General features: G+C 45.0%; 1 protein-coding gene across 1 annotated transcript in view; it reads left to right on the forward strand.

Moving 5' to 3' along the window:
- Positions 1–10,998, forward strand: part of COL4A2 (collagen type IV alpha 2 chain) — a 140,323-nt gene extending 129,325 nt beyond the window's left edge. Inside the window, exons 41-48 of the mRNA XM_048933906.1 lie at positions 169–285; positions 1,768–1,929; positions 2,061–2,159; positions 2,716–2,862; positions 3,427–3,543; positions 4,321–4,512; positions 4,814–5,100; positions 8,487–10,998. Coding sequence (XP_048789863.1) covers positions 169–285; positions 1,768–1,929; positions 2,061–2,159; positions 2,716–2,862; positions 3,427–3,543; positions 4,321–4,512; positions 4,814–5,100; positions 8,487–8,741 — 1,376 coding nt within the window. The 3' untranslated portion in view covers positions 8,742–10,998. The remainder of the gene's footprint in view (positions 1–168; positions 286–1,767; positions 1,930–2,060; positions 2,160–2,715; positions 2,863–3,426; positions 3,544–4,320; positions 4,513–4,813; positions 5,101–8,486) is intronic.
- Positions 10,999–13,823: the final 2,825 nt, after the last annotated feature.

Below are 13,823 nucleotides of genomic sequence, written 5' to 3' on the forward strand. Positions count from 1 at the left end.
ACACCTCCACAGCATCATCTGAGGGGGAAAGAAAAGCAAAGATCAGTGGGAACTACAGGTGTTTCCACTTTGAAAATACAATCCTTTGCAGTTGGTGAAAAGTCAGTCTTTCTAATTGAAAGTGTCCATTTTCTTTGCAGTACTGATAATTTCCTCTCTTCTTTGCAGGAATCCAAGGACCCTTTGGCATTCCTGGGCAGGATGGACTTCCAGGCCCTCCTGGGATTTCCAATATATCAGGATATCCTGGTGATATAGGTTCACCAGGTCTAGATGGAGTGCCAGGTAATTCATGCATTGTATCTATCAGGTAACAATAGGGGATTAAATACAAAATTAGCAACAGCAGTTTGTTTCAGTCTTTATTCAGTAAAGTATCTCTATTAAATGCAACATTGAAGTGCATGTCTTAATGCTCCCTGAAGACAGAATGCTGGGATGCTCTCAGACAAAACCAGGAAGCAGAACTCGATGCCAAAGGCCATTCCTGAACACCCTGATGGAGGGACTTGTTGTTTCATGCAAACAGCAGATTTAATCAATCATCTAAAATTCTCTTAACAGCTTTTAGAAGCATTATGTTAATTTACTGCTTTAAAATCTTAGCCCTGTGGTGGAGTTGCAGATCTGCAGAACATTTTCTTAATCATTCCCAATTTTTTCCTATGTGAAATTACATAAGAAAGCATTATCTTTTCTCATCTCTAGAATTCCATGTTGTGAGCTTGCCTTTTTCACACATGAAAGAGCCAATCTGTGACTGGATATTTAGAAGCTGATAGCCCTTGTGCTTGTTGCAGTGATTTCAAACTTCATTGCCACTGTGAAGCACTTGTAGCAGAAGTTGCAGGTGTATGTATACATCTCCATGTAGTATGTGGAAATTGAAATGTGAACTCAGCAAAAACTTAGAGCAGGCAGACTGTCTGTGAAACCAACAAAATACCTGGGTTTCCAAGTGTGAAGAATATGTTAGTTGGCCTGACTGCATACTGATTCCCACTCCCCAAGCAGTCATTTCATTAAAAAATCAGTAAAAGTAGTGAAGAGAGTGGGCTAGGAACAGGAAGATCACCTGCCAGCTGATGTGGAATAGCATGGCCCTTTTCCTTTGCCGTAAGCATCTTGCATTCATATCCGCACATAATCCAGCTTCAACAGGCAGCATCAGAGAAGCCCCACTGAAAACCATTATTATTAAATCCTTTTTTCCCTGGAAACAAAGTCCATTTCTTCTCTTCTTAGGCAGCAGAGGTAGCAAACAGAAACCTGCCAAGTTTAGCTTCAGGCAATAGGTACTTCTGGAAAAAGCAGCTGTTGCCATAACTGCCAAGAGAGAGTGAAGCAGTTATTTGTATTCAGATGTTCAGCTGAAACACCGAAGTACATGGAACACCGAGTCCTTAGCATATTTACCACCTGGCACCAATTATGTATTCATGGATGTCTGATTTCTCTCTAGTTACTTGGGAAATTTAGGACAAAACAGGGAGGCACCCAGTGAAGTGGGGCGTTTGCTGGGGCAGAGATAGCCCATCAAAGGCTGTGACAACACCATATTCTGCAGGAACTCTATGCTCTAATTACTCTGCCGCTGCCAGGCTGAGAGCAGGATGCAGATTAAGACTGATAGACAACTGAGCATGAACTCCCTGCTTAAATTAAGGAAATAAAGCCTGATGTGATACAATTAGCACCTCTACCTTCATCTATGCCCAGGTATTTAGGCAGTCTAAACAGATTACAGCTTGAATGTGCTCTAAACAGGCTATCCAGGACTACATGGGCAGCCTGGAATACCAGCTCCACCAGGAAGCAAGGGAGAAAGTGGACGAGCAGGTGTGAGCGGACAAGCTGGTCCCAAAGGGACAAGAGGTGATCCTGGACTACAAGGGAGACCTGGGATTCCCGGTTATCCCGGACCAAAAGGTAAGGACAGGAGATGCTGATCATCTATAGAGGGGAACCCTCTATGCTACAACAGTTTGAGTGTCATGACTTCAGAATTGATGTGATCTGTGTTAAAATACAGTAATGTCACATGTCTTTTTGCATCAAAGGTCGTAAGGGTGAACAAGGTGTCATTGGCTTTATTGGCACAGTAGGATTTCCAGGTGATCTGGGACCCATCGGACCCAAGGGGGATAGAGGACTTACTGGTGAGTAATTGCAGTCAGACGTGTGACTGATTTCTAAACTTTCTGCAGCCACACAGTGCTGATGTAGGTGGCCCTGCCTTTATACCACGTAATGACTCCAAAATCAGAGCCACTTTCAAGGGGAGAAAAAAAGATTTCTTTGTATAAACTAATTCTGCAGAGTATACATACTGGTTGTTTAGAAATTTATACATCGTTTATCTGTGTTTCCAGAAGCCCATAAAAAGATGATGCTCCACCTCAGAAAGCTGTTGGCTTTTGGGGGGGAAACTTCCCAGCTTCATATGTTGTAACTGAGGGGAGCACCATTCATTTCCTTCAGCTTATCTTTATGCTGCCCAATAAAAAACAATTCCCATCCTCATATATGTTCTCCTAATATAAAAACCATAAATCTTATAACGGAGGGAGTGTATTGCAGACACTTCAGAACAGTCCCTCTCTTGCATATGCAGCCAAGTAACACCAACACGTCTGTGGATGAAAGCATATGAAGGCAAGTAAGCTTTTTTTTTTTTTTTTAAATCAAACTGCTTTGTCTTGTTTCTTACCACAGGCTTTCAGGGCCCTCCAGGCTCTCCTGGGTTGCCGCCTCTTCCTCCAAGGCTGGTTGCTGAGCAAGGTTCACCAGGTCCCCGTGGAAGTACAGGACCTCAGGGAAGTCCAGGTGATACAGGACCTCAAGGTCCACCAGGAGAACCAGGTAGGAACTGTACACTTCTTTCCTCAACTCAGTTGCTGTGAATAGTGAGACCACCAGTGCACTGCTTTGGTTCTCTTCAACTCAAAACCATATGATTCATAAAGGAGAGTCAAACTTGGGCTTTTTGAAGCTAGAGCCGTGGCTTTCCTCTGCTTCCTAACACTCAGAACTTAAGCAGAACAGGAGAGAACTGTTGACAACATTTGCACAGCCAAAGCAACATCAAATATGGATACAGTCAATTAAATCAAGACCAAAAGTCACTGAAAAACTCATCCTTGTGGGCATGCTTTTGATGCAGGAAATGTGACACATAGAGCAGATACAGCGCACCTCTTGCTACTGGTCTCATTAGAAACATGTGGTGGTAACAAGAGTGAAAGATTAAGGTGGTGGGTGTCATGTAGTCTTGATCCTAGCAATCTTTTCCAATGAATTCACTGCTCTTCGAGCAGTAAGATCTTGCTCTCAGTGTAAACTAGTAAAACTGGCAGACAGGACTGAACATATGCAAGTAGAGTACATGTTAACGGAGTAAGTCACTGTGCTCATCAATGTTGCAAGGTTTCAGAGGCTTACCTGGAGAACCAGGACTCCAGGGCAGAGGTGGCATTCCAGCTCCTCCTGGATCCAGAGGTGAACAAGGAGCAATGGGGTTTCAAGGTCCAGTGGGATTTGAAGGTAAGAGATTCACACAGCATTTCTTTCTCTTTCCCATTTCACTGCTTTAAATTGTTCTGTAAGTATTATATCACTGGATGGGAGGAGGGAGGCTGGAGAAAGCTCATGTCTATGCACATTCTTCACAGGGCACCACTAACTTGTAAAAAAGGACACACTGTTTTCTAAATAAGTTTTGATAGGTGTAGATGGCAGTCAACTCACGAGAGTAAGTTTTTGATCTGAGTGTATATATTGGTTTATTTCAGCACAGTGTTTTGCTAGCACTTAAACAATGTTTGAATAGGTGATATTTGGATAGATTATGTTTAAGGGATTGTATTTGTGAAAAAACACTTGTGTCTTTATCCAGTCAAAGAGCAGCAAGATTGCCACCTTAATAAGCCAAGTACAAAGAGCATAATTGTAGCCATATGAAGCAAATGCAAGCAATAGAAAAGCTTTTGGTTAATCTTAAACTAAGAAAATGTTGTGAGGAAACAGATCCTCATCTGTGTTGCACAAATCCTGCTGAAATCCATCAGAACTTTATCTGTGGCTTTCCCTGGCTCTGATAGTGAAATACACCATGTTAGGAACCAATGAGCCTGTTCCAGCACCAATCTGCTTCAAAATCAGCTTTTCTAATCCTAGAGCTACAGCTTTTTAAACAATAACTTGCCATGAGAAGAGTTATCTTGCAATTAATCTTTGCTCATGGGCAGTTCAGCTGGAATATCAGTGAGCATTTGTGAGAACACAAACTGAATTGTATTATTCTTCTCTCTTTCATCTAAGGCCAGCCAGGTCGCCCCGGTAGCCCCGGGCTGCCAGGCATGCCGGGTCGCAGCGTTAGCATCGGCTACCTGCTGGTGAAGCACAGCCAGTCTGACCAAGAGCCAATGTGCCCAATTGGCATGAACAAACTCTGGAGTGGCTACAGCCTCCTGTACTTCGAGGGACAAGAGAAAGCACACAACCAGGACCTAGGTACGTGCAGATGTTGCTAGCAGCAGCCTCAACTCCATGCCACTGACTGAAAAGAAGAAAAAGAAATGGAACTTAGAGAAAGCTTGGATTTCAGTATGCAAGCTTAGGAAGCACCAAAAAGAGAAGATAAAAACTGTATGTCTCCATAGAGTGTCCCTGAGAGCTTGCAATTGTAAAGCCAGTGACACATTATGGACTGCAAGGTTTTACTGACACTCACTTAGGAAAGGGCAGGAAAGTGAACACTTGCATTCTGCAAGAATGATTGCCATAATTTCTTTTTTTTCTTTTTTTTTAACAGGGCTGGCTGGCTCCTGCTTGGCTCGTTTCAGTACAATGCCATTCCTCTACTGTAACCCTGGGGATATTTGTTACTATGCAAATCGAAATGACAAATCCTACTGGCTCTCAACTACAGCACCTCTTCCAATGATGCCTGTGGCAGAAGAAGAAATTAGGCCATATATCAGCCGCTGCTCTGTGTGTGAGGCCCCAGCTGTGGCAATTGCTGTCCACAGCCAAGAAGCTTCTATTCCTCGCTGCCCCGAAGGCTGGCGCAGTTTGTGGATTGGATATTCCTTCCTTATGGTATTTGTTCTCCAGTGTCGCATTCTGTATGGCACTAGATTTTAAGCATGAGTCTTAGATGCTAGGAAGGCTGCTCTGTCTTAGATTCAGTAACATCAGAACAATGCTTCATCCTGAGAACCTGGGGAACAACAAAAGTCATTCCTAGGAAGCAAAAATGAGAAGAAAAATTCCTGTGAATTGCAGAGAAAATGGCTAGAATAGTAATTTGGAGTCCTTTGTCAGAATAGTGTCTGGAGTCTTTATGTGCAAAAAGTGTTTGAGAGCAGAACACCGGGACAGCTGTGGGTTAGAAGGTACAGCCATGCTGAGGTGCAACCAAAGCCTACAAAGCATTTTCACAGCTAGAAAAAGAGTCAGGGTCGTACCTCACTATTAAGAAGCTGGTCTGGAGGAAAAACAAGATAAATCCCCTTCTTTTGGATACTGAAAATCGTTGCTATTTAGATTTAGATGCAAAAATGTTACACTTAGTCTGGAAAGAGAGAGAGTCTCCTGTTGCTTTAAAAGTTAATCATCAATGTATTCCCCCTAAGCAACTGAGGCCCCTCGTTGTGCTCAGCGCAGAGCAGAGGAGCTGAGGGGAGGCCTGATGGCGGCTGCAGCTCCTCACAGGGAGCGGAGGGGCAGCGCTGAGCTCTGCTCTGTGTGACAGCGACAGGGCCCGAGGGAACGGCATGGAGCTGTCAGGGGAGGGCAGCTGGGGGTCAGGGAAAGGGGCTGCAGCACAGCGCGGTGGGCATGGAGCGGGATGCACAGGGCTGTGGGCACGGACCCCAGTGCCAGAGTGCAAGGAGCCATGTTGTTAAGGCGGGAAAAATAGAATAAGATTCATTTGGCAGAAATCATCACAGAATAGCTCTAGTTAATCTTTTCCACAAATTATTTGCTTTTCAAAAGTTTCAGTTTTTCCTTTTTATGAAAAAAGGGAAAAAAAGGAAATTTGATATTTTTCACAAAGATTTGAGAAAAGGCGGATCAGGATTTTTACAAGCCTTATATTTGACCTTTCTCTTGCTTCTTTGAAAAGCCCTTGATAGCAATCTCATAGTTCCTTCCCAGGAATGCCAAGGATTAATTGTTTGTAAAGGTAAACATTCAGCATTGTTAAGGGCAAAGCTGTCACCTTAGCAAGAAGCTTTTGCCAGGACAAAGTCTGCCAGCACCACAGAACATACAGTGAGAAGTGTTTTAGAAGAGTCAGATCTTCAGTTTCCCATCTAATACTCCAAGCAACTGAAGTATTTGTCATACACATTTTTTTGCTTCTCATGCAGCTGTTGAAAGAGAAGGGAAACAGGCTTCTGGTTATTTCAGGCTACATATTGTTTTACTGCCTTGGTTGAAATTTGTCACCTCCTTCCCTTGGCGCAATCATGAAGGAGTCACCATGGACTCCTGCCCAAGCAGCCTTGGAGATTGGTAAGATTTCATGTGGAAAGGGCACACAGCTGTAGTGCTTCCTGGAAAGGTGTAACCCTTGCAGAGGGACAGGAAGCTCTGGCCAGAGAAAAGGAAGCTGTTAGAGACACAGAGTTGGTGTACACTGAGCATAGGAATATCACGGTCCTTGTTCTGAGGTTGCCAAGCAGGACTGCTCCCAACCCAGTACTTGGAGAACACATGCAGTTTTTTTCTGGCTGCTTTGTAGATCCAACTGCAGAGGCCTCAAAGCTGTGAATCATAGAATTGCTCAGGTTAGAAAAGACCTTAAAGATCATGGAGTCCAACCACAAGCTAACCATCCTACCCTAACTCTAACAAGCCTCTGCTAAATCATGTCCCTGAGCACCACATCCAAATGGTTTTTAAACACATCCAGGGATGGTGACTCCACCACCTCCCTGGGGAGCCAATTCCAGTGCTTAACAACCCTTTCTGCAAAGTTTTTGCTGATATCCATCGTAACCTTACCTTGGCACAACTTGAGGCCATTTCCAATCGTCCTGTCGCTGTCACCAGTGAGAAGAGACCAACCCCACTCTCGCTGTAAGCACCTTTCAGATACTGGAAGAGAGCAATAAGGTCTCCCCTCAGCCTCCTTTTCCCCAGACTGAACAGCCTCAGTTCCTTCAGTCTCTCCTCATAGGCCATATTCTCCAAGCCCTTCACCAGCCTTGTTGCCCTTCTTTGGACCTGCTCCAGCACCTCAGTGTCCTTTCTGTATTGAGGTGCCCAAAACTGAACACAGTACTAGAGGTGAGGCCTCACCAGTGCCGAGTTCAGTCCTTCTACTTACCAACTGTGTTTATCTAGATAGATGCTAGAACAGTTTCACTCTGAAGCTGTACAGCTTAGTACATCATCTTGCGATTTGTAACACAGCCCACGTGTTGTGTTTAAAAGAATAAATAAATCTAAAACCTCAGCAACATGCAGCCCTGCCCACAGCTCAGACTCCTTCGCTCCACTCCAAGGTGGCCACTTGTCTTCCTTGTGGATATGAACACAGTGGGCCTCTGAGTATAAACCAAGGCAGTAATGTTACAAAAGTTAGGGGCTTTTATAGTACAGTGCTTATTAAAACATAAGCAGGCAAACATACATACCCAGCAGATTTCTTCCTACATTTACAGAACTATTTAGCAAGTGTATTTTCCATCTGCTTTCATTTATATTGCAAATTCCTTCCGTTTTTAAGAGAAAATTAAACTCTGTCACTTCTGTAGCTGTAAGCCCTCAGGCAGACCAGGAGCACCTGTTTGGTCAGAGATTCCTTTGACAGAACACAGGTAACGTTAGCTTGTTACTACTGTGTGTCAAAGGTAGCAGCTGAGTGGTTTCAGATGCATAAGCTTGGTGCAATTTGCAGTTAATGAAATTCTGATAGAGGGAAGCTAGTTATTTGTATAGAAGCCAAATCTTCGTTTCCATAGACTTCTTATAGGCTATGTGGAATAAGTAAGACTTCATAATGAGGAAAATTCAGGTTACGTATATGGAAAAACATCTTTCTCAGTGACAAAAATCAGAAGAACAGGGTTGCCCATAGAGGTGGTGAAAAATCCATTCTCAGATATCTCAACAACTTGTCTGTGCCTTGGAACAACCCAGTGCAACTTTGAAGCTGCTCAAAGCAGCTTTGAGCAGAGGACTGGCTGAAGTGACGCTGAAAGGGCCCTTCATGATTCCTCATTTATAAGATTTGCAACAGGGAGAATCCTAACTCTAGGAAAGATGTTTGTCAGAAATGGCATCAACGCTTGAGATAGTTCCTTAGTATAAAGCATAGCCAAACCCTTAAGTCTTACACAGCTGCAGGATCAGTCGCTCTGGGTTTAAGAATCAGGAGCACTTCTAGTGCTTCTCCTGTCTTCCCACGCATAATGTGTTGATGGCATTGTCTGAGGTTGTGCTCTGAACGTTGCCCTCCTTGTCTCCTTTAGCACACTGCAGCCGGTGATGAAGGTGGAGGACAGTCGCTGGTCTCTCCTGGGAGCTGCCTGGAAGATTTCAGGGCTACTCCCTTCATCGAGTGCAATGGGGCACGTGGAACCTGTCATTACTTTGCCAATAAGTACAGCTTCTGGCTCACTACGATTGACCAGCCCTTCCAAAGCAAGCCCTCGGCAGATACACTCAAGGCAGGACTCATCCGAAGCCATATCAGCAGATGTCAAGTCTGTATGAAAAATTTATAGAAGCCTTTCATAGTGTAAGGAACCTGCTTACCATCTAGTACTTGTACAGTGAAACCTTCTAGGATGTTTCGACATTTGAATAAATCATGTTGGTGCTTTTTTAACTTATTACCTCAAAAGCGGAACGGAAAGATGATTTTTAAAAGTGTATAAAAGCAAAACAAGCGTAACACAAATTAACACACAGACCTAGTGCTGTGTTCTTCTGCTATACAGTACATATATATGTTTTTGCTAGTCTAACAGATGTCGCAAATACTCACGCCTTTGAAGCACAAAAAACTTCAGAAATAAAAGCTTACCGTGGTCAGATACCCACTGCATTTACTTTAATATATACATCTCTTCTATTATGGTATTTGTCACGACGCTAAACACTAACAGCTGCAATTCAAACCATTAACACATCGTGATCACGCTGAGTGTTAAAGCCTTGCAAAATTTTGACACTGTACAGTGGAAGGTGCTTACATCCACCATTAAAATCCATGACTGTTTTATGATCAGGCATCTCAAACACACTCAGAGCAATCAGCTTTTCATTGTATTTGTGGGGGTTTTTTAAGGCTCACAATTTCCTAGCACTTTGTCACTAAAAATAGAGAAGCCCACAATTGAGTGACCACAAAATGCTATCTTTTCCTATGTTGGTTAGGAGACTATATGGTAATCATCAGCATATTGTTTTACAAGTCTGGCCATTTTTTTCTGGATGTGCTCCAGACACTGCTTTCAGACACAGGATTTGAACGTTGGGTGCTCCCCAATGGAGCCAGGAGTTGGACTCAGTGATCACAGAACCACAGAATGGCCAGGGTTGGAAGGAACCTCAAGGATCATGAAGCTCCAACCTCTCCATTTAACCAGGCTGCCCCGGGCCCCATTCACTCCGGCCTGAAGCACCTCCAGGGACGGGGCATCCACAGCCTCTCTGGGCAGCCTGTTCCAGCACCTCACCACTCTCTATAAAGAACTTCCCCCTGACATCCAACCTAAATCTCCTCTCCCTCAACTTAAAACCATTTCCCATTGTCCTGCAGTTATCACCCTTTCAAAGAGTTGATTCCCCTCCTGTTTGTAGGCTCCCTTTAGGCACTGAAGGGCTGCAATGAGGTCACCCTGCAGCCTTCTTTTCTCCAGGCTGAGCAAGCCCAGCTCTCTCAGCCTGTCCTCATAGGGGAGGTGCTCCAGTCCCCTGATCATCTTTGTTGCCCTCCTCTGGACCCTCTCAGCAGCTCTCTGTCTTTCTTGTACTGGGGGTTCCAGACCTGGACACAGTACTCCAGATGGGGCCTCGCAAGAGCAGAGTAGAGAGGGACAATCACCTCCCTGTATCTGCTGGCCAGTTTGGAGCCCAGGACACCATTTGCTTTCCGAGCTGCAAGAGCGCACTGCTGGCTCATGCCAAATTTTTCATCGACCAGGACTCCCAGGTTGTCTGCAGGGCTGCTCTCAAGGGCTGCTCCTTCCAGTCTGTATAAACGCCTGGGATTCCTCTGGCCCAAGTTCAAAACCTTGCACATTGCTATGCTGATCCTCATTAGGTTCACCCAGGCCCACCCTTCAAGTCTGTTGAGGTCCCTTTGAATGGCATTCCTTCCTTCCACCATGTCAAACGCACCACCATGTCAACGTGATCCTTGTGGTTCCCTTCCAACTCAGGATATTCCATGGTGCTGTCATTACAAAGGTCCTCCATGTTGTGGGCATTCACCTGTGTGATGCTACTCACAGCAGCACCGAGTGGTTTTGAATTGCAGCTCTTCCCCTCTGAAAGCAGCCACAGGTAGTGACCGTGTGCTGCTGCAGCAGCAGTTGCACGTAGGAGAGGCTTTCCAGGTCAGCTTATTGCTTGATGCCACATCACCTCCAAAGCTGGAGCCCATGCTTATGAAAACAAAGGGGAAGGAAGCAGGGCATTTATTTGGCACCATCTCTTCCCATGAAGAACTGTGCCATTCCATGCCAGGCTTGGGAAATCCCCAAATAGCCAGCTCTTCCCTTCTAGAGAAGAAAGCAATTGAATCCAGTTGTCTGTCGTTGCTGCAGGAGAGGGGGGGGGAAGAATCAGTTGCAAATTATTCTCTTCCTCCTGGCAAAGTCTGGTTATATATTCCCAAACACCAAAAACTGAAATCAAAGAGAAAAATAATTGCTGATATCAAAGTCACTGGTTCACTCCTGCTTCGGGTGCTTATTGGCTTTTGTAATTACATTCCATCCTCACTGTGTCATAAATAAATGGGTTTTTTATACACCTCTATTTGTTGATTATTTCAATTTTTTAGCAAGTTTTGTTGTTGTTGTTTTCCTAAAATAAAATGCATATGGATGGCTCTTTTGAATTGCTTTGTATCTAAGGCAATAACAAAACAGAGGCACTGCTACGAAGAGCCCCCCTGAAATTCAAACTCTTCAACCAGGAATACACTTTGAGGCACTTAAATCCTTCTGAGAGGAAACCTGCAGTTCAGGAGCTGCTCTTCTAGGCTGACGTGGTGGTATTTCACCTGTTGTCACAAAGGGGAATTTTAAGTCAATAAATGGTGATGCAGCAAATTAAAGCTAGATATTATTCATGTTCACCGATGTCCAGGACACCAACACTGACCAACTTTGACAAGTGTTACCTCTCCAAAAATGTAAAGTGCAAGTGAAGGTGAAGTTCTCAGGGTTTCTGGCCTACATTAGTTGTGCATGTAATTACATAGATCCACAAACGGAGAATTTCCCTGTGCTTGAAATCAGCTCACTGATCGTACTGGAGCGATGAAGGGCAGGCTCCAAACAAGCCAAATCTGCCACTGTTTCTTCCAGCTAAACCAATCCCTAGAATTGCAAACGCTGCCATCCGCATCAGCCAAATCTGTTCCACATTTGCCCATCCTTTCAGATTGCACACAGCAGTGACAGACACCTGAGAGTCATCAATTTGCCTCTTCCAGATCTTGCCAGACAGACATACTTGTGGGACAACCGGACATTACATCACTGAGGATTTTTACAGTTTGCAATGCCTGTAGTGCAGCAGCTGAAAGGTTTTACGAGAATTGGATTTGAGGTTATACAAACCAGTGAAAGCTATTGTGTCAGCAGCAACAGCTAAGCACTCAAGACTTCAATGACTGATGCATTGCCTAATCTTTTGCAGCTAGTTCATTTTGAGGAATTCAGCAGACGGGTCCTTCTCCAAAAGTTGCGTTTCCTCTCTCGTTTCTGACTCGCAAGCCGTTTGCTCAGCATTGAACAGCAGAACGGTATGAGTCAAAACGTGGGCATGGGTCAAGAAACGAGGAGGGGGAAAAAAAAATCATGCCATGTGTGTGCAAAGTTTCATATTCTGTTTGTGTATGTCATGTGCTTCAGATCCACACACTTACCGTTTAGAAACGTAGGGTTCTAAACATAGCACTTTTGTTTCCTAAGCTTCTGCTGTTTGAAAATACCTTGAAGTGGAGCACACTGCTGAGTGTGGAGAAAGGTCAGCAAAGATACAACCCCTTCCTCTGGCAGCAGAGCACTGCTGCACCAGCACAGCCAGAGTAAAATCAATGCAACTCGACCAGGTGACACCAATGTTTTTCTCACTGTATCAACCAACTCTGCCAAGTACACTGCATGATTGGGCTTGTCCAAGGCAGCTGGAAATAGAACAGCGGCAAGGCACAGCAGTAGGCATGCCCCTGTAACGGGCGGTATCCAATTGCTGCCAGCAGGCAGGGTGCACGCTCACCCCTTTATGGGTTTGGCTGCACCTTATCTGGGCAACAGACTGCAGCCCTACCCCTGCCTCGCTCCAGCGCGAGGATGCTCACTCGCACTGCTTTCAGCCTGAATATTGTTGGGCTTTCCACTGTGACATGGAGAAGGCCATGGCCAAGCCAAAACAGGCAGACACAGCCCAGCCTTGGCTGCAGACCCACCACTGCCTGCCCCATCCAGACCTACCCCTCAGGTAGCAGCCTGGCTCAGCTGGTACAGGCAGGCCCATGGCTCATGATCACCTGGTGTCACCAAAAACAGTATCTGCTTTGCTGTCTGCATGCTCCATATAATCTAGACAAACATAACATGGAAAAGAGGGAACAATAAGTACTTGGAAAAGGAGTTTCCTTATCTGCAACAGGGCAGGCAGAGCTTCACACAACACTGGCAACTCTCATGCAGAGGCATACCCATGCAGAGGCATACCCATGCACAGCCATGAGAGGCCTGAGTCAAGACCACGCACTGGAATTGTTAATGAGAAAAGCAGCTTTGGGAGGGCAAGGTAATAACACTTGGCAGGACACAGAAGAGCTGGCATTAAGGAGGGACACAGCCAAGACGTGCCCAAAGGGCACAGCCACGTACTGCCTCAGCACTCAGGGGATTGGAATTTTGACTGACTGGAGAGCTCAGCCTCTACTTGCCTGGTGTCAAAAATCTCCCTGTGCAGCTTCCACCCATCAACACAAGCCATGGCGCCCACTGCAGCCTCCATGCTGGTGGCATCCCCAGCTCACTGCAACTGCAAAATGCCAAATCACGTTAGGACAGCAGCTCTCCTGCACCATTTTCACCTTCCTGAAGCAGTTGCTTTTTTCTACATGATGTGTTAGCTGGGGAGGTTATTAAGACGAGAAAAAGTAGGACATGTGTGCATCAACACTGTGCTGTCAATGGAGCTCAGCTGTAGCAGAGCTTAAGTTACTAATTAAAAAAGAAAAGAAAACCTACATCAAGTCCCATAAACCAAGTTTTGCTTGAATGTGACTTCAGAAAGCAGCAAAGAAATGGGGCCAGCATGCACTCTGAACAACCCAGATTCCCTCCCGAGCTCTTACCAATAGCCTCCATGTACTGCTGGGTCTCCTGGGTCCTGCTATGCACTCCCTTGTCCCCCATTGTTGGCAAAGCAAAATCATAAACAGTATATTCCACAAGTGTAGTCCTGTGTGCAAAGAATGGGTTCTGTTGCATCTCTTTCAGTAAAAATACCTAAGTCAGAGCTTTTGGAAAGACTGTAGGGATGCAGCAAAGCCAGTGGCAGACTTGTCACGGACCACTTTGGTCACAAACAAGACCAAGTATGCTTCAATA

The sequence above is a fragment of the Lagopus muta genome, chromosome 1 (genome assembly GCF_023343835.1).
Source record: "Lagopus muta isolate bLagMut1 chromosome 1, bLagMut1 primary, whole genome shotgun sequence".
NCBI classification, from domain to species: Eukaryota; Metazoa; Chordata; class Aves; order Galliformes; family Phasianidae; genus Lagopus; species Lagopus muta.